This window comes from Pleuronectes platessa, chromosome 6 (genome assembly GCF_947347685.1).
Source record: "Pleuronectes platessa chromosome 6, fPlePla1.1, whole genome shotgun sequence".
Classification (NCBI taxonomy): domain Eukaryota; kingdom Metazoa; phylum Chordata; class Actinopteri; order Pleuronectiformes; family Pleuronectidae; genus Pleuronectes; species Pleuronectes platessa.
The window spans coordinates 13,790,367-13,815,658 of record NC_070631.1 but is presented as its reverse complement, the minus strand read 5'-3'; the positions used below and the strand labels follow the sequence as shown (position 1 = coordinate 13,815,658).

The following is a 25,292-nucleotide window of genomic DNA, read 5'->3' as shown; positions in this document are numbered from 1 at the left end:
GAAGGTGGAGATGAAATAAAGTATTTCAGAACAGCTATACATCAAAACGTTTTATTTTGTACACACAAAGTGTTTTTCAGCCAGGTGGTTTACACACGTACTCTTCAGACGGGTCCAGTCGAATGGTTCCAGAAGAACAGATCAGGGCTCAAATGTTCCATAGTGAAGCTTCCACAGAACATACGTCAGCGTGATGACAAAGAAGAGCACAAACAGGTACAAGCAGAGGACGACCCAGCGACAGCGATACAGCCAGTGAGTCAGAGGACGTTGTCTCCACGAAGATCTACACCTGGTGAGAGCGTCAGTGAGTCGGTGTGTGTGCAGAGGAAACATTCATCGCAGTCATCCAAATTATTTGAATAAATATGTTTTTACTTACGTGCCCGCAGAGATCGGTTGGAATATATTGTTTTTCTTTTTCTCCTTTTCCAACTTCTTCTTTGACAACACAGCTTTTCCCTTGTGTCTCTGTCGCAAAGTATCCAGAGGGGAGCTGTGATAGAGGCACACATTTTAAAGATGTTACTCCGGCTGAATTATTCCACTACAATATCATGCAGAGTTACAATGGGAACTGCATAACATGGCCTGTGTAGTCTTATAATGGATACAAAAGTGAAAAGGAAATTAAAAATGAAAATGAAAATAACAGAAAAAGCCTCTAACAGAGTCTGCTATTTTTACCCAGTCTTGGGTAAATGTCAATAGTTGTGTTTCATTGACGCATGTTGCCAGATTAACTTGTAATTAATCAAATTACAGGCAGCAACGGCAAGGTCAGTAATCCAGCCTTGAAAAAACAGATAAACAAACTCCAAACATAAAACCTGTGGGTTCAACATAATTATCTCTACACAGGAGGTAATGCTTTACTTGGTGCCATCTTGTTGGCCTGTTAGATTGTAGCATTGCACAAAAGCTATTGGACGGATTATCAAGACACCTGGTGCAAGGATGCATTGTGGGTTAGGAAAGAACACATTACATTTTGGTGTGGATCCGGATCAAAGGGCAGATCCATACAAATCTGACTTGTTTTTAAATTGCCTTGAAAACTGACTTTTAAAAAATGCAATGAAATCTATTGTATATAACAATCAGTAAATAAACAGGACTGAGGCAGCTGCAGATTAATGTGACGTGGCAGCACTAGAAGACAACATGTGCCGAACACAGACATTTTTCATGGATTGTTGTTCCCAGACTGTACTTTTTGATTTGTGTTTTCCTGTTGACCACTTGTTTTAAGGTGGGGGGCTCTGTGTTGGGTGTGGGGGGAGGCTCCGGGGGGTCCGCGGTGTCCGCGGTGTCCGGAGGAAGCTGAGCAGCCGAAGCTTGAGGTGGATTTTCATTTGGATCAATTGGCCTGAAATAAAATAAGAAGGTCAGGTGTTGTATGCTTGTTGATTTGAAACATTTATCGTGTCAGTCTCTAGCTGACCTGTCGTCCACTGAGTAGCCGTCTTCCTTGGCGATGGCACAGCAGCTGGACTCTGAGCTCAGGGACGGAGACGGACACACAGGGATGGACTTCCTGCCGGACGAGCCTCCATGAGCCGACCGCTTCTTCGGGTCTCGCTTTTTCTTCTCCTGCAAAGACAAAGGAGAGGGCAAACATTATTTTTTGTGGACTTTCAAAACTTCATTTGAACAATTTCTTTCTCATTCCTCATCTAACACAGTGTCCAGCAGGAACTTCAATGCACGTCCAATGACAATCTCCAGCATTGACTTGGCTCTGTGTTCGACAGAATCTGAAACCACAGATGATACTTGAAGAGAAGGTGGGAGAGCTCAGTAAAGAAACCTTACCTTTGTTTGACGGGGACTTTTGATTATTGACACACTGATCCTTCGACGGCTGTTGGTCTAATAGAAACAAGAGGGAGAGGAGATTATGAGCTGAAGAGAGATGAGGTGCAATACGTCCACTTCACTCCGTACCTTCAGAAAGCTTTTCAGTCTGCTGTCACTGTCCCCGGGATCTACGACAAGAGAGGCACTCATCAGTCAAATGTCGCCCATGACAAACTCCTCAGACAAACAGACGGACTGAAGTAAAGGAGAAACCTGGTGAGGCTCTGGGGTCGATGAGGTTTCTGCAGGAGTTTTGCTGCTGGATCATCTTCTTGGTCTCTTCCATCTCGGCTGCGTTTCTGTCATGTCGCCTCCTCAGATTCTCCACATGAGCCACCATGAGCTCCACTGCCCGACTCACTCGAGCCTCCTGATGAACAAATAGGTTTAGAAATGTATACAATCATGCAGATCAATTATGATTATGTTACAGATCAATATTTTCTTGGGTTTCCAGGTAGAGAGTCACAATTAGAAAAATAAAATGAAATGAAAATGTCCCAAGTGGTGCTAAATCATCCAGAAAAAAGTCACTTTACCTGGTGCACGGCCCCGAGGACCTCGGCCGTGTTGGAGATGCGTTCCACCGTCCCACCAAGGATGTCCAGAGAGAGCTCCAGCTTCTGCAGGATCTGACTGCGCTTACTGTCCAGACACAGGCCCTTCAGTGTCTGAAAACACACACACACACACACACACACACACACACACACACAGGTGAACCGCTGTGTGGTGGTGTCATACAGAGACTTCAGATCCACCCCCTCATACTGGCTGTACCTCCAGGGTCTCTCTGCCTCTGGTCAGCTCCAGCTGAATGTTCTCCTCGGCCATGTTGCGGGCGTGCTCCTCCGCCTGCAGCCGCTGCTTCAGGGTGTACTGATCACAGCAGAAAGCCAGACTGATCTGAGAGAAGGCCGACTGACAAACAAACACATCATTCATCTCACGCAGGTTTTCAGTGAGGGAACATTTCTTTTTGTGTTTTTGTCTGAATCTATTTCAGGTTTCACTAAGAAACTAAAATAAACTTTATCAACTCAGCTGTAATACGTTCTTTGAAATGACAATTAAACTTGTAAAACTTTAAAAGTTAATGGACCAGATTTAATCAATGCTGAATATTTACGGTTTCAGGACAAAATCCGAAACCACAAACTCAAAACCAACATTATGAAATAAAGTCACAAAGAATTAAAAACACAAAAACTTGCACTCATGTAATATATCGAGTGGTAAAATGCAAAACACATCACACTCACAAATATATTCTGGGTTTGGTTAGATCCAGCCATCTGTAAACTGGTTTTACCTCCTGTCAATAGGAAGGATCGAGTTTTGATGTGCTTATTAAAGTTTAAAGGTTGCACATTGTTCATCCTTGGAATAATTTGGCATAACCTGTTTTCTTAACTCTTCCAACCACATGACAACACGGAATACATCATGATCATTTTAAGGGGGAAATCTAGAAAGGTTTCCCGGGCCCCCGGGCAGTGTGACATGGACCACCGGGGTACCAGGGTACGAGCAATGTCACAGCTCCAACCACCTCTTTTTTATTCTCTTCATCTTTAGTCTGATTTGAAATGTGTGTGTGCATCTCCTTGCATGGGATTTTATGTGTTTTCATGTCTGGAATAAATTAAAATACAGAACTCAATAAACAACATAATCTGCAGGATGTGATAGTGAATAACAAGTGGGAGCCTTACCTCCAGATCTTTCTCCGACATCTCTACACTGTGATAAAAAAGAAGGTTAATGAATACAAATAAAATTCAATATTATTTAAATGTATAAATTCTAAAGTTAGGGTGAAGGTTGTGTGTGACAGTATATTGCACCTGTTGAGGCCTACTCGCTCTATGATGGACAGCTCGTTCCAGCTCGTGATTGGCGGCTCCTCTTGACTGGTTTCTGCTCCCAAAATCAAATCCAGATTGAATTTAGAGCCATTGTCACTTTTTTTATGAGAGTTTTTTGTTTTAGCTGTGTTTATGTACCTTCTTCACTGTCCTCACTGCCCAGCAAGGTGCGCAGGCGGTAGCTGCTGGGCTCTGCATCAGGCTGCAACCGCTTCACAAACATCAGGTCAGATCATTAAACCAAAAGTTTTGAACAGTATTAACAGGAGCAGGCGGCAGATTACCGGACTCACCTCAGAAGGCATCACTTCATTAGCTGCCATCTTCACAACAATAATCCAAACGTCTCCCTCAGATTACATCAGAGCCTCCACACAGTGAACACAGGATTTCCATTGTTGCTAGAAACACAGGTATATTTGAAGAAGCTCCCGTCTGTGTTTGGTTCATTTTCTCCTTCAGTCGCTCTTGTGTACTTAGAACAGATAATCCTATTATGAGATCCACAGACAAACCAGAGTATAGGACAACTGGCCAAAGAGGCTCATGGGTAAATTCTCTCTGCTGCTATGTTCTCTGTAGAAGAAAATGCTGCTTTTTTGTCCCAGGTGACAACTTATTACTTGAGCATCACGTCTAACCATCTCTCCATCCAGTGAAACTTCACCATGTCTCCTGGCAATTAAACTGTTAACTTTGTTTTTCAGCTTTTAATCATTGGAAGTGACTGCCTGAGAATAAGGACAGCTTGAGGATCTGACTGTTCACATGAATCCATTCAGATAAGAATTTGTTTTGTTACAAGGTATTCCCTTTTCTCATCGTTTATCGATCCTTGTTTTTTTTAATTATTTTAAAAGTAGTTTAATTCTTAAATGTAAAAATGTCTTGCTTGTACTGGTGGCTCTCAAACTGATCAGCTCAGAGCAGGAAGGCGTCCATCATCAGCTCTTTTAGTCTATGAATGTTATCTAGTTTCAGGCCTATTTTGCATCTACGGCAGACACGTGGATCATATTCAAATTCATGTGAATGGATTTTGAAAAGGTGCAGGGCATTTGTAAAGCTTATTTTTAAGTTCTTATGTAGGACCTTTAAATGTGTCCTTTATATTCTATCTACACCATGAACCAACTGAGTACATTACCAAGTAGTCCTGATTATTTCAGGTTGAAAGAAATCATTAACAAAAATAAGCATCTAAAAACATAGTTATAAAAAGCTACATTTCAAACGACATCAGGAAGCAAATCTGACAAACAAATAAACAATCTTTGGAACATCTCCACTTTTTATTTTTAGAAAAGTTGTCATTTAGTAGAGACGCTGGGCTTTGCCCATGGTGCTCTTGATGTAGAGGGCACGCACGTTCTGCCAGTTCTTCTTCAGCAGGGACACCAGGAAGTTGACTGAGAGGTGAACATTGTACACAAGTTCGTCTTCTGTCATCTTTACATGACCGACGGCCACGGCCAGACAGAGCACCTACAAAAATAAAAAACACAGTTCAGACATAGATTCTAACAAATAAAATGTGCAACTATGGTTATGCAATAATAATGTTAAACTAGAGATGTTTGCATTTCAATTAAATGTTATGTGCTGGCAGCGGTGGACGGTTCCACATCCATCATTACAAAATCTACAAATTGAGGTAACAGTTATTTGCAGTGAGGCCTCGAGTCATGACAGTCCTGTAAGACTGTGACATGAGGCTTCATAGTTTGTGGAAGAATAAACAGTTTTAAGTTTGAGGTATCGCTGAACATACCTTCTTCATCTGGAATTTGATGGTGGATTTGACCTCATCCACCTTGGTGTTCAGGTTCTCGTTGTGGGTGAGCAGGGAGGGGAACTTGCCAGCCTTATTCAGACCAGGACCCAGGATACGTGGGATCTGCTTGATCAGAGACTCGGAGGCCAGGAAGGCGTCGTACTTCTTGGCTGGAGGGGGACAGTGAGGAAAGGAAAGACTAGCATTAAAAAGGCATTTACAACCACGTGTACAGATGTCTTGGGGGTTGTACTCTGAGCCACATACCGAGCTTCTTGACCATCTTCTTGTTCTTGTTGAGTTTCTTGAGAGCCTCGATGTCCATGTGAGGCAATTCGGCGGCTTTGGCCTCGTCGCAGTGCTGCTGGTCTCCCAGGACGCACACAGAGAACTTGGGCCTGGGGAGAGTCTTCAGCCTGCGTGTTAACAAAGCAGTAAATAACGGTCACTTCAAACCCAGAGGTGTCTGTTGGAGGCACTGCAGGGTACGGCTGAGAGAATTCTACGGTTTACAGGGGACTAATGTCAGGAGAGGGGCTCCGACGGTGAAAAGATTCTTACCCACACCACCATCATGGCCGGTGTCCAGCTGACCTCTTGGGTTACATTATGTAAAGGGGTCGGCCCGAGTACCTGAACTTACTAGCTCAGTCACTCAAAGCCTCCCCTAATGTTTTAAGACCCAGGGTAGGGGTCCGCCTGCTTCACCCTCACCAGCCGAGGCTGATTGGGCTCAGTCAGACTACCCAGAGTACTTCTCCATGTCTGCCCCTGGCCTGTCTGGACCGTTTCTTTTAACACTTATCAAGCCTCTACTGGCCAAGGAAACACACAGGCTGGTTTCACCCTCAGACAGGGCTGGAAGCACACATGGAAAAGGTCGGGTGAGACAGTAAAAGGTCGAACCTGACGGTGCCGGAGAAACGCTTGTCCTTCTGGGGATCATAGTTTTTCAAGCTGATCTGCAGCTCAACCGTCTCCACGAACCTACAGACAAGACACATTCAGCAAATGTTAAGTTCTGGAATGAAATTATTAAAAAACCAGACTCCATTGAAGAGTCACAAAAGTATGAAACATTGGTGAAAACCCCCTGCTGCTACTTTAAGATGTATAGATAATGTATTGATCCAGAGGGACAAGAGCACAAAATTGATAAAAATGTCAAAATTAGTCAAAAATAAGTTCACTGCAGTGGGATGACGGTCCAGCCACCAGAAATACTACGAAGCTGTCACTATACAGAAAGTATTTGCTGATGGAGATTTTGAAAATACAAATATTTGAAGTACAAAAAAACATTTTAGGGGCAACAGAAACCAATGTTAATGAATTTATGGTAACACATTTAAAAGTACGTTCCAATCTGATGGAGGCACGTTTGGGTGACGTGTGGCTGTTAACTCACTTCCTTTGCTTCGTCTGGGAGTTTGCGAGAACCTCCTTGACGGCCTCATACAGCATGTCCCTCGAAACCTTACTGTTAAAACACAAATACACACACGTCAAGCTACCACAGAGAAAAGCGTTAGATCTAATTTCAACCAGAGGATCTGCGGCGCTGAGCTGCAGCGATGAAAAGATCGTTAAATGAGGATAAAGTTCAGTCAATTGATTGTTAATATAAACAACAAGAGTTCATCTAAACGTCTGATGTTAAATATAAACTTCGATGTGTTGTAAATGCGCGGATGACAGAGGATTGAAAAGCTAACGTGATGTCCGACATTAGCGGAGGAGCCGGTGTCATGCGCCTCGTTTAACTTCATTTAATTCAGAAATTCTGGGTTAAATAACACAACCGCCGCTTCACACAGTGACTCCACGGGCTTATGTCGCTAATCTGAGTTAATGTAAATGTGGAAAACACATTTTATTTCACGTTTACTGGTAGAATTGTCTCTAACCTCATTTTGGCGGCTCGTCTCTCCCCTGCAGCTACGATGAAAAAGGAAGTGTAGCAGGAAGTTACGCACAATATAGGCGACCGTGATGACGTAACCAAAACTAAAACTGCAGCGTTGTAAAATGAAGAAAGGGTTTTCAACCTCATTTGCTAAAAAGACAAATCAATTTAAATAAATTAAAATATTATGTTTATTTCCATTGATTCTGATTCTCTATTATTGAAGTATTTTTTGTCGTATTTGTATTCTTTGGGGGAAAATGCAGTCTAGATGTAGGGAATCACACAAGCACACGCACGGAGGTTGTGCATGCTCTTGAGGAAACCAAATGTTTAAAAAAAATTAAATAAACTATCTCTAATCATTTGAAGTTTGAGTACTGCATTTGAAACAACACAGAAGAACAATCAATAAAAATCTATCTCGGGTATTAAAAGTAAAAAGGAAAGTATTCATGCAGCATTATCTTGTGTTATAACTTCACGTATATATATAATTTAAGACTTTCTTTAACCGGTTATTCTGATTAATGTGGTGATAATTAAAGTTTTGGGTAGCTACATTTAGATTGAATATTCAGATTAATTAGAATCCATTTATTAATTTATATTTGATTAATTACTATTTATCTTCATATACAGTCTATGGTTTAACCTGAATCTGCATCATATTATGTAAAATCTGAATTTGCAGAATAACACTTTTTAATAAATTACTGTAAAGATGAAGACACAAACTTAATTGAACATGTTTATTAACATGTGTTAGATGCAGATCAGAAAAGACTTCATGTCCCATCATTAAGTCCCAACATTTAGCTTTTATAAGAATCAATAAATGCTTAGAGATCCACAATAATGTAGCCATTTATTAATGTTATGTCAAGTGTCTATAAGTGGAGGCTTGTGTTTAAATAGACAATTAATTATAATACAGTAATTCAGATTTCATTGACATATATTGTACATTAACAAAGCATACAAAAATAGCCCATCCATACAACTGCTCACAGCGACATTAAACACCATTAATTAAATGTGTATTACAAATGCTTAACAAGGGGACTTGAAGTAAAGTGCTATCACGTTGTGTGTGTTATTCTTTTCAGAGCAGCTTGAAGAGACTTTTTCAGGAAGGTTTCATTCGACGTCAGGTAACAGGACAGGGAGTGTTTGTGTGCAGCTGTCACCTGGAACAAAGAGAGAAACATACAGAAAGAGCTCAAACACAGTTTTATCCAATGATCAAACATTAAATCATGATATAAACCTGAAAACTCACATGGCTGCTATATTTGGTGAGGACGGTCAACATCATTTTTGCAAACTTCACAGACTTTGTGAATTGAGGACCCTGGCTGAGGAGCTGTTCGGTGAACTGTGTGAACACTTCTTCATTCAAGTCCGGCTGGAAAAAACGAAAACAGGCAGTTCAATAACAGTGAGTACTGGTTCTGGTCTCATCAGTGAACACTGGACTCACCCTGGACTCGAGCAAGCTGTGGATAACAGAGAGCACCGCCTCACTCCACGCAACTTGGAATGTCATTCTGGGAGAAACAGGGTGAAAGTAAGGCAAACTAGAATTACCATTTTTAATATGAACCCATTCTGTGCTTCTTTGACTTGTTACAGTAGTAAGTGGCTTCGGACTTTCTGCAGATTTTCTCCTCCCAGCCCCCAAGTAAGAACTTCGGATACATTGTGAATGAGCTGATGTGAGAACACAGCAGGAGATTATCTGCGAGATTCAATGAGAGTGAGTTTCTAGAGGGTTTGTGGTGATATGGGCTGACATCAGGGTTAATGTACTGTCAACAAAAACATATGATCCCAACAGAAGAAAAAGAAACGTTACATCCTGCCTCTGCTTGCTGTGGCACCCCTCACCTGTACGCTCGCAGAGAATCTCCTCCTGTGTTGCTCGTGTGTGAAAGGTAAACTGCAGACCCTATTCTGTGGCCATTCTTTTCAGTTCATGTCTGAAAACGAGTATAAAAACACAGCCTTTGGAAGCATTATCTTACTGAAGGAGCAAGAGTCTGTAATGAGAATCCAGACAGCCCTCTATCAGTCGGTTCAGCAGCTCCGCCTGTGGATTCCCTGAAAACAAAAAAGAAAGCTCAGAATAGAAGATCAATTGAAGTTTGGGCAAAGGACCGGGGTACAGGTCCTGGCTCATCTGTTGTTTCATAACTGATTCCTTTACGCTTGTTACTCAGCCGTTCCCTCACCTATGTTCTTCTCCTTCAGAATTGGTCCGATTAGAGCGTGGCACATTGGTCTGGGATAGCGGACACACAGCGACGTTACTGCAGTGACCAGGCACCTGGAGGCCGGTTCTGATAGGGACAGCACCTACACAAGCAGCACCAGGATGCTCCATTAGTATCAAACACAGCGCCGCGGCTCTGCATCCTTTGCCTATTCAGCACTGTACCTTCTCCAGCAGGAGGCTCTTGATGAGTGCTGCGGCCGTGCTGTAGCTGAGGTCAGGAGAGAGAGTCAGAACACTGCTGCACAGTTTAGGCAGAGTCGGCTCCGGGACGTCAGGCAAACTCAGCGTGCTACATAACACCTCCACCTAGAGAGCAGAGGTAGAGGAGTGGGAGGATAAGGTTACGTAATCTAGAGAATTACCCTCAATATCACTTAAACTACACACAGAGACAGTGGGCATCTATAGCACAAGTGTACATTATCACAGTGTGTTAATATCTGTGTCGTTGATAAAGAATTGCAACGAAGGGAGCCATTAGAAACTATGGATGACAACATTTCTTTAAGCAAATAGAATAATTTAAAGCATGACTAGAGCAGTGGAAAATGGCTACCTAAACATATTCAAGACCTTGTACATAATATATTAAGATATTTAAGGCATTTTAAGGCTTAAAATTCAGATTGTGGAATCTAATACGTTTTTTTTAGACTAAGGGGGTGACTGAAACAGTGCCAACCCCTTTAAATATGATACAGGAAACAAAAAGGTGTAAATACAGGGGCAAAACTTTTCTTCTCTTTTTTTTTTACGCACTTGGGCAGGATCGCAGTCATTCAGCACTTTGAACACATCCATGGAGCTCTGATCCCACTGAAAACACACAATAAATATAATTATAATAATAGTAAATACCACTTTTTAAAGACTGCACTGGGTAGATGAGAGAAAACAAGTGTCCTTACCTCCGAATGACTTTCCAGTAATTCTTTTATTTGAAGAACAGCAACCTAAAAGATAAATACACCCGTTTTATTATTTAAAATCTAGTCTGTGTTATTAAAAAAAGCAAATGTAATGGTGTGTTTAGTAGACTGGATTTGATCATTTCAGCTCCTTTGAACCAAAATAAAGCAAAGAAAATGTAAAATTTTAAAAGACGATGAATTTTGTCTCTACCTTTATGTGTTCAGGCAGGGATTCACACGGACAGTCCGGTGCTGGCTGCGGTTCTTCTCTTTCCAACATTTCTGATGTCTCCTCGTGTATGTCCTGCTCTTCTGCCTTCTGCTCACTGCCACAGACATCCATCTTTATCCGCTTACTCTGCTGTCCCGTCTCTTCATCGCCAGAGTCCACAGTGACTAAACTCACTTTCCTTTTCCTCGGTGTCCCCAGCTCTGACAAACTAGATGCACTCTGAGAACCAGATTCCACCGTTTGATCGCTGAGGCACTTGGCCCAACCTCCTGTCCCCGCGCAAACCGCCAGACGCTGCGAGAGCTCCTTCAGTCTCTGGCTGCACAGGGGAGTGTACAGAGGCTCCTCATCGTGCACGCCCACACTTCTCCTGATCTGTCTGCACAGAGCGGAGATCCAGGCGTTGGGATGAGGGTCCTGGCTGAGGCACTTGAGCAGACGCAGAACGGAGGTCTGAGGCAGAACCGAGTGGATCAGATAGACAAAGGACAGCAGGTTTTGTTTGAGTGATGCTGGAAACAGGCTCACCAGGGGTTTACTAGAATAAGTGAGGGGAGAAAATGGGTGAGAGACATAAGCAACTGGTATATGATTTAAATATTGCAGCAGTTTGTCTTTAGTAAAGCTGAGAAGATATGTTAATTAATCAATTGACAGAAAAATTATCAAAAGCTATTTAATTGATTCAATAATTTTTCCAACACAAGTCGAGCAGATTTCAGCCTGTTACGTTGCTGTTTTTCTGAGCCCTTCATCAGTGTAAAGGGCAGAGGGGCAATTCACAGTGTTAGTAAAATATAATAAAACAATCATTTAAATAAATACAAGCAAATCCTCACATTTTATTATTAGGGACAATGAAGAGTTTGGGATATTTAAATTACAGAGTGGTCCAACTGTTTCTAATTGATTTATCAACGACACAGACAGAGAAACACATACAGTCACAGACATACAAACAGACAAAGTCACAGAGACACAAACAGGGTCAGAAAGTCTTTGCTTATCCCAGACTCACACAGACAGGGGCTGCTCTCCAGTCTGTGAGCAGGTGACCTCGTCTTCACACAGTGTCTCTATAAAGTGACACACGGACATTTCCGGGTTCGACCGTTGCTGCCTGTGGAACACGTCCACCGCCCTGTGGACACCGGAGGCTCCGGACATCAGCGAGCGGAGCAGCAGCTTCGACTGGCTGTCAAACCGACTCAGAAACATGTTCATGGATCCTTCACTGTTCCCTGCTCCCCGCCATTTCTGTTTACATGTCTTCTTCCATTATATCCAGTGGCAGATGAAACAGCTTTTAGATGAATGACCGCCACCTTGTGGATTGGTGTGGGATGGAAGGTTTACATCAAAGTTCCACTTATTACAACTCACCTTTATTCCTCAGAAAATGGAATTTTTCAAACTGTAGTGCACATTTCCCCTTGTCTTAAAATAACTAACGAAAATCTGCACCTTCCTTTTTTTCGTGACCATGAATACAATGATAATGTACATGTCATCCTAAAATTGCATTTGGAATGTGTAATGTCACTCTTACTTTCTGCGATTCATTTACTTGCAAGCAAACAGCACCAGCCTTGCCAATTAATCAAGAATAAAAAAATACAAGACAACCGCAGGCTTTTTTCAGTGAGACAATGTGAAGCAATGTTTTATTTTACGTGTACAAGTACAACTTGTTTAAAAGAAATAAAATCTTAACAATTTGTATTCAAGCCGAAACCAGGAACTGGTTTTCGGTACTACCCCTTGAGACAGGTATTATCGGTTGTGGACATCAGGAAGAAGGGGCAAAGTACACTTTTTATCTTTAGACGATTAAAACTTCCATTCACATAAGATTATTAAAATATCAAAATGGTGCAAATTGTTCGCAAAGAGGTCACAGGTTAGGAATCGTATTAATCCATGGAGGGGTCCAGCGGAATTTGACAATCTGCAACATATTTGAAGAACGACAGCCATGGGAGGGTAAACCCTTAATAATCAGGAAGCCACAGACTAAACAAAATTATTAGAGGGGACAAATCTTGGTTGTTTTTTTGTTTCTGGGGGTAGGGTCAATTATCTATGTGCAATGAAGAGGTAACTCGACTTATTTTCATTTTCAAGCAGACAGTAGAAGATAAATTCACAGATAAGTTCTTCTTGTGGTTGAATCGTCTGCTGAAGTCTGACTAATCAATAACATGAACACACTTGGCAGTCCACGGTGCGTGGTTGTTTCCCCTTGTCCTCTAAATGGCAACTCACAAGTTGTTTCAATACTTAAACAAGGAGGGCAGAGGGGTCAAAACACAACTGTGTGTTCTCCTGGGACCAATGATTGTGTAAGGCCGAGGCCCCAATCAGTGGTTTCAGACACTGACAAGAATGAAAAAAAAGAGCTCATAATCCGTACTCCATACGTGGGGGGAAAAGAGTGTAATAGGCCTCAAAGTCGTCATCATTATCATCATCATCATCATACTCAACACTGAGGGCCATGTCCATGAAAAGATCCAGAAGGGCTAAACCCACAAAGTCGTCTTTATCTTCTGTAGGATACTGTAAAAACACCAAACATATCATGTAATGCAGGCAACAACTACAAGAACTCATGAGAAACACTGAAGGTTTGAAGTTTAATTACCTGGAATGATCTTCGACTTAAAGGTTTATCATGTCGATAAAGGCACTCCGCCTTGAAGGGACAGCATCTGTATCGTGCAAAGTAACTGCAGCTTTTCTGTCTGTAGAGGAGTAGAGGCAGAGGGACAGTCTTCAGTAGCAGTTGTGAGCTTATCATAAATGCATGCATTCAACTCTACACCTCATTTTGGCCATATGTAAATAAAAAACAAGTTTATTATTTTCACCGCACAACCCCCTTTCAGTCCACTTTACAACAACCGGTAAAGATTAACTTCTAACACAAAGTTAGAAAGAAAAATATGAAAATGAATGGGCCAAACTGAGATCTTTATCTGAAAGGGGCCTGTCCAGTATGAGGTAAAGCCTTGTCACCAACTCGGTCGATCTCGAGTCTTTACTGGAGATACCTGATCCCTGCCAAAGACCAGCTGCATGTCCGCTACTGGCGGCAAAGCTGCTGGTTTATCTTCTACACTTTCTTCAATACAAGTCCGATTATGTACTAAAGTAAATGTCAGAACTCTTCCAATCTACCGATAACAAACAAGGCTTTGAAAGAGTGCTTTTACTTTGAAACAGGTTCAGGAAGTGCCTTTTTATACATTTAATCCTGTACATTGAGCCTTTAACAGAAATAACAAAATGATAAACTTGGAATCCCCTGTACCAACCAAAAGTCGTTCCTTAATTCTTTGTGAACTCAAGCTAATTTCAAACTAGTGATTTACTCGAACAGAATTTATCCTTAAACTTGACCAAAAAAAAAAAAAAGAAAAAAAAAGGGTATTCACACGTAAAGTAGAGACTGTAAATCTTTTGACAAGAATAACAAACACAAACGACCCATACCTGCATTTCTCTTTAAAAGCAGCAATTACGTTTTCCTTTTCCTTTCCGTCGACCCAGTATTTGCTTGGCACGTAAAAGGCAGATCTCACTCGACACTGTGGGCAGCTCCTGAGGAATAATCATTCACCAACAGTGTGGATTCAGACGAGTTAATGTCGTGAAATCAGATACAATTAAACAAATATTCAAATGTTAAATACACCTACTTAACCACGTCCTGCCCAAAGTCTTTGGTTTTCCTCCAGGTCCTTATACATGGTAAACAGAAGGAGTGATTGCAGTTGGGCAATATCCCGAAAAGTTGTTCGTTTAGTTCAGTTTTTTCGTAGACTTTGTCCATGCAGATGCCGCAGGTCATGTTTTTACTGTTGAGGAACGACCCCCCTTCCTCAACTCCCCCCTGGCTCGCAAAGGCTGCAGCTGTAGCCCCCTCCTCTGTTGTCTCTGTTGAAGAAGTCTGCTGAACCCCAAAAAACTGACATCAGTAAAATCCAACAGGTTAGTTTAACAAACTGCTGCATCATCTATAGCACTCACACTTAACATAGAGCAAATTAGAGTCAAACCTGCTCATTTCCTCCATCCCATGCCCCCGCTTCAGCAGCATCTGATCTTTGGACCGGTGCCCGAGAAGCAGTAAGAGAGTGAATATCTGGAGAAAAGTAGTAAAAAAGGTTGTTACGTGTGAAGAAAGTCTGACCATAGTCAAGTCCATCCATGAAAATATTGAATACCTTGTACTTGTTCCACAGGAATATTTATTGGCAGGCGTCCGGTGTTGTGTCGAGGATCTGAGATATTAAACAGCTGCTCTGATCTGCTGCACTCATGCCTGGATGTCACCTCAGCCCGCAGAAGAGCAGGCTCTGACCTTCTTCTGTCCGGCTGAGCGTGGGCCACGTGTGAGGAGGAGACTGTGGGCACCGAACTCCTTCTACCTGCAACAGCTGCATCCGCTACAGGCTGGAGGATGTGGATAAACCTGGAATTGGATGATAATGAATGAGTAAACAAACCTGTGTGCACATCATCCTCTTCATCCAATTATCTGCACAACTGAGAAATAAGGGAAAACAAAGCTTACCTGCAGCTATCGCCATACCAGCATCCACCTTTCTGAAAGTGTCTACATATCTGGGCTGATGGTATGACTGGCCACTCATGGCGATAATGACACCTTGGACCAAATCTACAAGAGCCGATTAGGAAACTCCTGTAATGACAATGGAAGGGAGTAAATTCCCACCATGTGGCGTCAGAAGATACAATGACATGGATGACTGAACATCTTCAGAGTTACACTTTCATTGTTAATGCATATTTTGATTCGTTTTTTTCAATGGATCCTTAAAAGCACCCATCCCATCCTCAGAAAGTTTTATTTCCAACAACTCGTTTTCATTTCCCAAACATCCAAACCTGCACCGTGCTCGGTGTACAGTGATTTGAAAAAAGGAAAATCAGGAAATGTTGATATGTGCAAGACTGAAAAAAGTGTTACAATTTTTTTCATTACTTTTGCTTGAAAATACTGAATTGATTGTCATAATTGTTCCCAGACATGTTTCCAACCATGGATACCCCAACCCACCCAATAGATGAGAGAAGGTCCTTTCAATGTCAGCTCAACCAGACACATGTTTTTAAATGGATCCTGGATATTAAACTTTAAACTTGTGACTTAGTGAATTCAAGTCTTAAAGAATAGTCAAGGCTCCTGGGGAGAAATGCTCTAAATATAGAGGCAGCTAAAGGACAGTTGGCCTTAAGTTTTGATTAAAAGATTTAACCTTCTGAACCTGTTGACTTGAAACCAGTGTTAACAAATGCTGTTAACTACATCTTTTTTAATTTTTCACAATCGTTGGGATGTTTGAATGTTACCGACTTTGACACTGGGAAGTTAGAAAGTCATCAGAAGCGGTTTCGTGGATTATTCCCTTAAAATCCACGCTTGATACACATCCACCAGTTTAGCAATGTGTCCACACATTGATAATGTCTTTTAAAAGTAAAGCAAACACTGAACGCGACCTGCTAACGTCTCGTTTGCTTCAATCACCGTTTTAATCGTCAAATTAGTCGAACGCGTTTGAACGCAGCACGGCGGCATTTAAAAGTGGAGGAGACCAACCGGAACTAACCGACAAACAAATACTCCAACCACGTTTTGGACCCTTTAACAAACCTGCCGCCGTCCGAGCACCGTGCGGGTTTCAAACACGACAACGAGCCGCTCACCTGCAGATGCTTCCGCTGCGACCTGAGTCCATCCTCCGTGTGGTTCCAGCACGTCCCGCAGCAGCGCCCTCCATCACACCGTCTAGTTATCAGCCAATTTACTTAGCGACCAACCAATAGAAGTTTGACGTCGACGTCTGTGCGTGACTCCTGACGTACTGAGCCCGCAATTTGACGGCGGATGAATTACAATAATCGCACGTGGGGATCAGGCAGGCTTTGTGATCATATTGGATATAGTGGGGGAAGTCAAGGTATGTGAAGGAAACTAGATTTGCTTGAGTCGGGGGGGGGGGGGGGGGGGGGTTCAGGTGATTCCCCTCTGTGGGTCTGTACCTGAGTTGGAGTCTTTATGTTGATCAGGCAGCTTGTTGACCCCCCAAACGACGTAGTGGCTCTTTGGGGTCCTCTGAGTCAAGGGGTGATTGGCTGTTGATGCCTGTAGGTTGTAGACCCACCCTGCTATCATGTGACTCTTTAGGGTCACTGCTGGGGTTAAAGGTTCAGTGTGTAAGATTTAGGTCAACGGGAATTTTGGCAGAAATTGGTAATAAAGTAATGCTAGTGATGTTTTCACTTGTGTGGGTTCATCTAAACTGAACCCTTTTATATTTAAATACTCTATATTAATATCGGGAGCGGGTCCTCTCTACGGTGGCCGCCATGTTATTTTACATTCGTACAAATATCTTTTGAGTTCTACTTCATGTTGGGAAGGGAGGGGTGAGATGAGGGGTGTTCAGCTGCAACATGCCACTTCCTTCTAGATATCAAATTCTACACACTGAACCTTCAATGGTCTGCTTGGTAAATGATCTGTATTTCATATAGAGCTGTTCTATTCCTGAAAACCCCTCAAAGTGCTTTATATTATGTTTTACATTCACACACACATTCATACAGTGCATCTATGTGCAGCACTTTCTATATGAGAAAAGGAGTATCTAACCCAAGGGCACTTCAGCATGTGGAGTAGGTAAGACTGGGATGGAACCACTTACCTTCTAACCCCTGAGCCACAGTTGAGCTGTCTGGGGAGGGAACTTAGTACTCCCATTACTCAGTTAGACCAGAACAAGCGTCTTGGATGAGGGGAAACGTTTTCAAGAAACACTAGCACGTCCAGTCGCTTACTGCCACTTGTTAAGAACTTCTGAAGATACAATGACCTTCACAGAAAGGTGGGGAGGAAAAAATCTGTGTTTCTAATCAAGTTTATAAGTGAGTTGTAAACTACACTACATCTGCAGGTGGGTTACATGTGACGGTGAGGACGAAAATCATTTCAAGTAATCACACTTCAACACATCTGCTCCATCCAACACTTACACAGACATAGAGGTAGCTTACCACTTTTTTTGGGTGTACTTTCTCATTTTTTATCCATCCACATCAGTCAATAAAATCAAGTTTGCAACGTGTACCAAAAAAGCAGGAATTAAGGCAACAAAAAAAAAAAGGTAATTCGAAAAATTGTCAGATATCGGATGAGACAAGTGGAAGAAGTTCATCACAGATCGTACATTAGAGGTAGATATAGGGATCAGGACAGAATAAGAGCACAAGAAGAGGCGTCTGAAGGTGGAGTCTGTGTGCACCGCGGCTGACGTACTTGAGTCCACTCAGAATGAGTACAGCGGAAAAAATAAATCGGACAAAATATGGGGGGAAAAAACACAACAGATGAATCCTGGCAACAGTTTTGTAAGACTGTTACACTTTGTGCCTCTCCTAACAAGACAAACCAGACTGGACACAGTCAGGGTCATAACCTAGAACTGTTTGTAAATCTAAGGTGAACAGAAACAAATCATACTTTACTAGATGCTAATGGATTTCTTATTGTCGTTTGTTTTTTTTACCAATAATGATATGACAGAACAATATGCTGGTTTAAGTTCAATCCTGCTAAGGTGTCAAATCCATGTTCCTCATCAAGGAGAAAACCATGTGTTGGTATGCTTAATGATATATTTGGTACAACCTAAACTAAATAGGCAGGCATGTAAAATGAAATAAGACATACTTAATACATAAAACAAAGATGATTATTCAGGTTTTGTCCTTACAAGTATAATCAACAATTACGCATAATTAGTAACATAATTACAAATGAACTAACAAAAACCTTGAAACAGCAAGTTTATGACAGTTTGCATGTTTGAGAAAAAAAGAAAAAACATGATGTCCCTTGTACTTCAGCGGATCATGCGTTTGTAGTGTCAGCTTCAGAAAGTAAATCTGTGCAGCACAGTCCATCAGTTACCACTTGGGTAGATGGCTTTAAGACAAAAGCTAAAAGAACTTGGATCTCCACATTTATTGAAATAAATGGAAATTGTATTGCACAGACAGCTGCAATGAGAGAGTTCTACACTGCTGGAGCCAGCCCAGTTTGTGTTCTATTAACCAAATGGCAAAGGAAGAAGTCATTGATGATGAGAATGATGTAAACATAAAACCAATTTGTGCATCTTCAGTTTCACCCAAAGTCGGGCTACAATCACTCCAACCAAAGACATTGGCATCGTAAGAAACTCTGCAAAGTACAAACTGACGGCTCTTTTCATTGCAACTGAGCCATTGGTGAAAGAACATGAAATGCTTTCCCTTTACGGCAAAGCTCAGAGCAGCGGTGAGTGAGGAGAAGCTCTCTCTAGACACTGCTCTGGGGTCAGCTTTTGCTATTAGGATGAAATAGGAGCAGCCTCGGTGAGAAAACATATCATTCTCTCAGTTAAGTGACCGTTGTGGGAAACTTGGACTTGCAGCAAATGATTCCAGATGTGCATCTCTCTCTCTAGCGCACGCACACACACACACACGTTACTTTGTTAACTTAGGTAACGTTTACATTTTGAAGACTTTGCTGATTGAGTTAACTCTACCATTCGACTTTGTCTCATCTGCACATGACAAAATCCAAGCCCGAATGTGGAACAGTGCTTTTACTGAATGCAGTGTATTATTCCAACTGTCAAATTTTAGTCTGTAACAGTATTGCTGAAAGAAGTCTGTGCTGAAGAACACTAATACATGTCTTTGTAGATCTCCTGTAGTAAAGGGTGGAGCGAGGTCTCCGACTCAGTCTTTTTAATCTTTTGGACGAGCAGAGCGTTCTCAGTAACCAGCTGACGGAGGTCGGCCATCTTCTGCAGCAGCTTGGGGAAGAGGTAGAGGGAGTCAGAGTGGTTTGCTTGGAGATGGAGGTCCAGAGCCTGGAGGATGTTGTCCTGACTCTGCTCCACCTGCTTCACGTTCATTAGCCCGGGACGATCTGACAGAATGAGACGAGTCAGGAGTCACCACTTTCACAAAGCAAGCACAATCATTATGTTCATGTCAATCTCATTTTCACAATCAAACTGACCAAAGTAGAACTGTATGATGGAAAACCACGACAGACAATATGGCCCAGAGTTATTTATTTTATTTTCACTGGTAGTAAACTGGATCCTAAGAATTTTGAATGATTAATTAAATTGAATTAATCTAACCTAGAACTGACATTAGTAAGAGTAAATTAGTGGAAGGGTTATATAACTACAAGTTATTTATGTTTTTGCCGAAATGGTCCGTTATGAGAAAAAAAGCTTCATAGCAGCAGGACTATTGCAACGGTTACAGGTAGCAGTTGTGACTGTCGTTTCTATTAGTGTAAATTTCTTTAACAGCACACTAGACTTAATTAAAAAACAGCAGACAGAATGAACCCTTTCTTCTATGGGTCTAATGGTATTAACTAGAACTCCCCCAAAAATATTTTAGCCTGTTTAAAATAGCCAATGTTAAGTTTACCCCCTGACCGGCATTTTAAAACTAACTTTACTGCCTATGGCAGACTTTAGAAAATAAAATGTAAGACTGTGAACCCAATTCTGAGCCTTTTAAGACCTTTGAAGATATTCTGAATATAACAACAAGCTAATATGATATTCTTCATACGACACAGGAAAACCCCCAGTCTCACCTCCACAGAGGATAATGGCAGCAACAAACAGAGCCAGGTCACTGTCGTCCAGCTCCAGAGCATTAAATTTGACAGCAAACTCAAATTTGGGCTCCATGATCTCACTGAAGGGCTTTCTTAGGCTTCGCAGGAACTCCCTGGTGACGAAGCCTTTCCCGTTGGCCACCAACAGTCCATCTTTGTTCATGAGAGACGGCAGCATGGCAAAAATAGCCTCGTGCACGCCATACTTTAGTAAAGTCACCTGCAGACAGCACACACACACACAATTAAAAATCAGCATCTTCCCAAGTAGTCACACTTTAAAATTAAGTTAGCGTATTGCACACTGAGGAGTAAGTGAATCACCTGGTCATTAAGGTAGAGGTCCTGAAACCCTGGAATGGACTTGGCAAACTCGGTGAGCTCTCGCACAGTCTCCACCGTAGTACACTGACAGCGGTAGAACACATGGACCCCAATCTCCTTGGTCAGGGGCGCACCTGCAAGTAACTGGCTCCACACCAAACCACTCTCTGCCTTCCAGAGTGTGTCCACGTCGTAGATAACAAACGGCTGAAAGGTCGGCAAACATACATTTCTCTTAAATTAACATCTGGAACTGCATAGGCTTAGAGCTAGGGTTTACCTGGTATTATATCTGGAAGGTTAGGGTATCAAGGTTTACCACAATACATAAGTGGAATATGTATAAACAAGTACTTTGTAGATAAACCGACTGTATCATGAACGTGTCACTGAGAGTTAATCATTACATTTGTAAAGCCAGACTGGAACGTACCGAGGTGCTGCTGGTTTTGCCTGTCAGGATGCTGCGGGCCCTCTTCTTGGTCATAACGAGGTTCTTCAGGTAGGCTGCGTTGACTTGTTTGGCCAAGGTCTTCAAGTCAGAGCCACCTGGTTTGCTAACAGTCAGTTCCTCTGCAAGCAGGCCAGCCACCAGCTTCTTCCTCTCCGCCTCAGGCATACGTCCGTATCGGATCGCTAAGCAAACACACACACATGCTGGTTTTATTTTGAGTGGATGTTTCAGGAGTGTCTTTCTTTCGTGCATATACATCTTGGTTGAATTCTTGTGAATTCACATAAACTCGAGATCAGGGAAACTCTAGACCCAACTGTCAACTAACAGCGTGCAAACCATTCATGTTATTTGAAATTCTTTTAAGCCCAAGTCTAATCAGACATTTTCTTGCATTTAAAAAAAATCTATCAATAAATAAACCTGATTAATGATGTTAACTTGATTTGAAAAATTTGCGCTCACCATCATGGGACATTCCTAAAGACAGGCACTTCTGGAAGCGACAATATTGGCACTTGTTGCGATTCTTCTTCAGAATCTTGCAGGAACGCTCACAGCGATCATACTCCAGTTTCATCCGCACGGTTCGCCGGAAAAAGCCCTGAGTGAGAAACAACTCAACCGGTTCAATTGCTGATCTTGTACAAAAACCTGCATCATCACAATGTATAACCTCACACAGCTATTCTGACCTGATACACAAAATGCTTTACCTTGCAACCCTCACAGGCGTGCACGCCATAGTGGAAGCCAGAGGCCTTGTCCCCACAGACCTTACACTCCACACTGATCCCTGCCCCTGTGCTGTCCTCGCGGCCAAGACGCAGCTGCTCTGACAGCGAGGGGGACGAGGTATGGGACAGGTCTGAATGAAAAAGTGAATAAATATTAAGGCTTAAAAAAAAAAAATCACATACAATCAAAATATGGCATGTTCCAGTTTAATACACGCCCAGAAAAATTGTCTTACCTGTGTAGCTGGATGCTCCACTGCTCTTTTGCTTGCTGTGATTGTTCTTCTCCTGATCCAGATGCTCCTTCTCCTTGCTCTTCTGGTCCCCTTTCAGCCCTTTAGAGACAGGGACTCGCTTTTTCTTCTCATTGTCCTCCTCATCCTCACTTTCCCTGGCCTTCAACTCTTGCTCGTCTGTCAGCTCTGACACACTTGCCCCCCCACAGCTGTCCGAACCACCAGACTCTCTCTTCGGGGACGTCCACCTGACTTCAGCGGCGTCCTGGGGGGATTTGGGCTCGCAGTAACCGTTCACCCGGTCATGCTGCTCGGAAACAGTAGGCTGAACCCCTTCCATGGTTCCTGTTGAAGCTGACTCAGCGGCTCCCCTCTTGTCACGTTGCCATCATAGCTCCACTATCAAAGAGTAGATACATTTGTTTTAAACAAGTAATATTAAATTAAACAAAAACAACTCTCTGAGTTTTATCACTTTTAACTGAAATGAGTGGATTTACTAATGCGTTACATCTTCTTTATTTAGGTGTCCTTTCCGAAGACAGTCATGTACTGATGGTTGCATTTGAGGAGCCAGGGGATGTTCTTGATGGTAATAGGCTTATGACATGACACCGACTTGCTGCGGATTAACCGTGAGGCAAGTGCTACAGACCAGCATGGGTGCCTGGTCAATAAGTTCCCTGAACTAAACTTCCCACATATTATTGATCCGGGGCGTGTTTTGAAAAACAACCTGTGTTGTAGTTTTTATGTCATTTCAAATGACATGCTTGATATATATCATTATGTGGTGCCTTTTCTAGAATATTGGTCAATAAATTGCATTAAAAAATACAATAAAGCCAATAGGTTCACCACCTGCTTATTGATTTATATCCAGTCTGTGCAATAACTAATAAGTAGCTTCTCTTCTATTTTAAAGTAGGTATTAAATCTCATATATATTGGTGATGTCTATTGTTGGATTTTAAACTTGTTAGCACTCTTTTCAGAGGTTGCACCTCTAAATTTGTTGTAGTTCTTTCTCTTGCACAATGATAAAGGCTCCCCCCCTATTCTATCGTAATCTGTTATACCTACTCACCGTGCAACGCATAAGCAATACGTCCATAAATATTGAACTTTTGTGACATAACCTTAGATAAAAAATATGATAGTATTTTATTGCCCCGCCCTATTAGAAGCACTGATCTCATGAGGCATTGCATTGAAAAAACGAATCAACATATCTCAAGAAACTTCCTGGTTAAATAAAATAAAGCCATTTATACAATCCTCAAACAAATATCCCCAAATCAGACGCTCTACGTTTCTAATCAGAATATGAGGCTTTTACCAAACCAACAGAGACCACACGATACACGATTCCCTCCCTGAGCATTCCTTTGGTGCAACATGGTTGCATTTCAAACATTTCAGTTTGTCCTCCACTATCTTATAAAGTAAACTTTGTGTCCTGTGCAGCTTGCAGACATCTGTATTATTGTTTGCCTCCGCTCCATGGTAGGGTGCACTGTGTACCTGGTGAGTGCGTTAAGGGGACAGTGTGCTTGCACTGTGTACACACTGAGCGCTGTTGATCGTGGTGGAGGAAAGGGCTTTGGGGGTGGGGGTGACTTTTTTTTTTTTTTTTGACCCGGGCCCCACTAGCGGATTAATCCGTCCATGAATGTAGCTGTGCCTTGACAAACATCCACAGTAGTTCCATTTTAAATTGATTATGAACACTTTCAGGATCGATACCTCCACGGTGGACCAAGGAGGAGGGCAAAGTAAACAGAGTTTGAGACTTTTAGGGGAAAGAGACAGAAGGAAAGCAGTTTAGGTTTGGGACTGTTGGGACTTGTCATCCAGCAGACAACCTGTCACACTGGTTCCAGGAGATTTCTGCAACATTACTGTGAACTCAATGAGTCGCTAGAACTTGATCCAAGCAGAGAAATGAGGGGGCAGTTGAGCTAGAGACGTGGCTGAAGACAAACTTTTCCCTCGAATGTGAAAACAATACGAACCGTTTAAAAGTGAGCGGCTCCGCCGTCGAGGAGTGCTAGCTCACTGTGCTAGTTAGCTACTAACCTTGGATGTTGACTACCACTAGCTGTTAGCGTGGCTGACCCACATTCCCCTTTAATATACGTTAGCGGGCTGGCCAGGTTAGCTTACCTCTCCCTGTAGTGCTGAGGGTCAGAAGAGTTATCGGTGGTGGGGGAACTGCCGGTGGGCTAAAACGGACGGGTCCACTGAGTGGCCCGGGCCAGGTCCAGGATCGATCGGCTGTTGACAAGTTGGGAAGAAGTAGCCAGCGGGAGTGAGGGAGCTAGCGGCGGGGAGCTAATCAGCTAGCCCGAGTGCTAACATAAACTTACACCAATCCCCGGGCCTTCACGGAGCGGCCGAGCTGACACATCACCGAGCCCCGGGGGAGGGAGAGACCGTCCGGGCACTGGTGCTGGCTTCCATACCACATACACACGAGTCCAGTTGACTGATAATCCCTCTGCGACTCCTAGTTTTGACTGACTCTGCTCTGCTCGGCTCTGCCTCACTGCCCCCTCTCCTCCTCCTCGTCACATGCCAGGACACAGCGCCCGCCCCCCGTCCCTACAACCCACACTCACTCACACACAAAGTCACACGCGCACAAACTCAAAACATCAGCACAACAAACACAGAGCCTTCATCCAGCAGCTCTCCGGTCGAGGAGTCAAGGTCTCTGTTGTTGTTTTCCTGGATGTGTGTGTTTTTTTCCCTTCTCTTTTCTACAACAGCATAAAACTAGAAATCCCATTTAAAAGACTTTAAAATTCACCCTGTGCAGTAGCGTGTATATCACCCACCACCTACAGTTAAAACAGGCTAAAAGTAAGCTGTGTAACATTGAAGATAACTTATATAACTTATTGCATTATCCATTCAATATTGTCTTCTGCACCACTTGTATCCTTGTAAACAACCTCGAGGGGCTGTTATTTATATGTG

At 42.5% G+C, this 25,292-nt stretch overlaps 5 protein-coding genes and 2 long non-coding RNA genes across 7 annotated transcripts; all 7 read right to left on the bottom strand.

Moving 5' to 3' along the window:
• Positions 1–83: 83 nt before the first annotated feature.
• On the bottom strand, positions 84–1,330 carry LOC128442656 (uncharacterized). The gene is made up of 3 exons (XR_008338861.1): positions 1,214–1,330; positions 383–496; positions 84–292 (listed from the first exon to the last, which is right to left on the bottom strand). It is a non-coding gene; the product is annotated as an uncharacterized LOC128442656 (long non-coding RNA).
• Positions 1,331–2,038: 708 nt separating this feature from the next.
• si:ch211-163l21.11 (inositol 1,4,5-triphosphate receptor associated 2) lies at positions 2,039–3,596 on the bottom strand. Its single transcript, XM_053424156.1, has 4 exons — positions 3,576–3,596; positions 2,641–2,781; positions 2,400–2,531; positions 2,039–2,230 (listed from the first exon to the last, which is right to left on the bottom strand). The coding sequence occupies exons 1-4, from the start codon at positions 3,594–3,596 to the stop codon at positions 2,039–2,041; spliced, it is 486 nt and encodes a 161-aa protein (XP_053280131.1).
• Positions 3,597–3,727: 131 nt separating this feature from the next.
• On the bottom strand, positions 3,728–4,273 carry LOC128442653 (uncharacterized). Its single transcript, XR_008338860.1, has 3 exons — positions 4,022–4,273; positions 3,867–3,939; positions 3,728–3,780 (listed from the first exon to the last, which is right to left on the bottom strand). It is a non-coding gene; the product is annotated as an uncharacterized LOC128442653 (long non-coding RNA).
• Positions 4,274–4,996: 723 nt separating this feature from the next.
• rpl10a (ribosomal protein L10a) lies at positions 4,997–7,490 on the bottom strand. The gene is made up of 6 exons (XM_053425211.1): positions 7,410–7,490; positions 6,911–6,982; positions 6,409–6,489; positions 5,770–5,918; positions 5,500–5,672; positions 4,997–5,213 (listed from the first exon to the last, which is right to left on the bottom strand). Exons 1-6 carry the CDS (start codon positions 7,412–7,414, stop codon positions 5,043–5,045), a joined length of 651 nt encoding a protein of 216 aa, XP_053281186.1. The 5' UTR covers positions 7,415–7,490; the 3' UTR covers positions 4,997–5,042.
• A 719-nt stretch (positions 7,491–8,209) lies between these two features.
• On the bottom strand, positions 8,210–12,089 carry fance (FA complementation group E). Its single transcript, XM_053425210.1, has 10 exons — positions 11,848–12,089; positions 10,809–11,367; positions 10,595–10,639; positions 10,446–10,502; positions 9,849–9,992; positions 9,643–9,766; positions 9,436–9,511; positions 8,892–8,958; positions 8,691–8,816; positions 8,210–8,598 (listed from the first exon to the last, which is right to left on the bottom strand). The coding sequence occupies exons 1-10, from the start codon at positions 12,051–12,053 to the stop codon at positions 8,491–8,493; spliced, it is 1,512 nt and encodes a 503-aa protein (XP_053281185.1). The 5' UTR covers positions 12,054–12,089; the 3' UTR covers positions 8,210–8,490.
• A 505-nt stretch (positions 12,090–12,594) lies between these two features.
• mkrn4 (makorin, ring finger protein, 4) lies at positions 12,595–16,639 on the bottom strand. Its single transcript, XM_053424155.1, has 7 exons — positions 16,566–16,639; positions 15,409–15,537; positions 15,168–15,306; positions 14,531–14,781; positions 14,325–14,432; positions 13,474–13,573; positions 12,595–13,388 (listed from the first exon to the last, which is right to left on the bottom strand). The coding sequence occupies exons 1-7, from the start codon at positions 16,637–16,639 to the stop codon at positions 13,230–13,232; spliced, it is 960 nt and encodes a 319-aa protein (XP_053280130.1). The 3' UTR covers positions 12,595–13,229.
• A 1,124-nt stretch (positions 16,640–17,763) lies between these two features.
• Positions 17,764–24,887, bottom strand: ppardb (peroxisome proliferator-activated receptor delta b). The gene is made up of 8 exons (XM_053423917.1): positions 24,477–24,887; positions 22,311–22,709; positions 22,054–22,205; positions 21,803–21,941; positions 21,317–21,519; positions 20,884–21,090; positions 20,536–20,779; positions 17,764–19,842 (listed from the first exon to the last, which is right to left on the bottom strand). The coding sequence occupies exons 2-8, from the start codon at positions 22,648–22,650 to the stop codon at positions 19,595–19,597; spliced, it is 1,533 nt and encodes a 510-aa protein (XP_053279892.1). The 5' UTR covers positions 22,651–22,709; positions 24,477–24,887; the 3' UTR covers positions 17,764–19,594.
• Positions 24,888–25,292: the final 405 nt, after the last annotated feature.

Bases quoted from the DNA above. Each gene is read 5' to 3' on its own strand.
- si:ch211-163l21.11 (XM_053424156.1), bottom strand. From the start codon at position 3,596: ATGTCGGAGAAAGATCTGGAG. The intron at 2,782-3,575 runs GTAAGGCTCCCA...TTTGTTTGTCAG, and splicing joins TGTCGGAGAAAGATCTGGAG to TCGGCCTTCTCTCAGATCAG. The intron at 2,231-2,399 runs GTAAAGTGACTT...TTTGTTCATCAG, and splicing joins TCCTCGGGGCCGTGCACCAG to GAGGCTCGAGTGAGTCGGGC.
- rpl10a (XM_053425211.1), bottom strand. The intron at 6,490-6,910 runs GTGAGTTAACAG...TCTTGTCTGTAG, and splicing joins TCCCAGACGAAGCAAAGGAA to GTTCGTGGAGACGGTTGAGC. The intron at 5,214-5,499 runs GTATGTTCAGCG...TTATTTTTGTAG, and splicing joins TCAAATTCCAGATGAAGAAG to GTGCTCTGTCTGGCCGTGGC.
- fance (XM_053425210.1), bottom strand. From the start codon at position 12,053: ATGAACATGTTTCTGAGTCGGTTTGACAGCCAGTCGAAGCTGCTGCTC. The intron at 9,767-9,848 runs GTACAGTGCTGA...CTGCTTGTGTAG, and splicing joins AGAGCCTCCTGCTGGAGAAG to GTGCTGTCCCTATCAGAACC. The intron at 8,959-9,435 runs GTAAGATAATGC...TGTTTCTCCCAG, and splicing joins TACAGACTCTTGCTCCTTCA to AATGACATTCCAAGTTGCGT.
- mkrn4 (XM_053424155.1), bottom strand. From the start codon at position 16,639: ATGGAGGGCGCTGCTGCGGGACGTGCTGGAACCACACGGAGGATGGAC. The intron at 13,574-14,324 runs GTATGGGTCGTT...ACTCCTCTACAG, and splicing joins GCTTTTAAAGAGAAATGCAG to ACAGAAAAGCTGCAGTTACT. The intron at 13,389-13,473 runs GTAATTAAACTT...GTGTTTTTACAG, and splicing joins TAAGTCGAAGATCATTCCAG to TATCCTACAGAAGATAAAGA.
- ppardb (XM_053423917.1), bottom strand. From the start codon at position 22,650: ATGGAAGGGGTTCAGCCTACTGTTTCCGAGCAGCATGACCGGGTGAAC. The intron at 21,091-21,316 runs GTACGTTCCAGT...CCGACCTTTCAG, and splicing joins GCAAAACCAGCAGCACCTCG to CCGTTTGTTATCTACGACGT. The intron at 19,843-20,535 runs GTGAGACTGGGG...TCATTCTGTCAG, and splicing joins TGCCATTATCCTCTGTGGAG to ATCGTCCCGGGCTAATGAAC.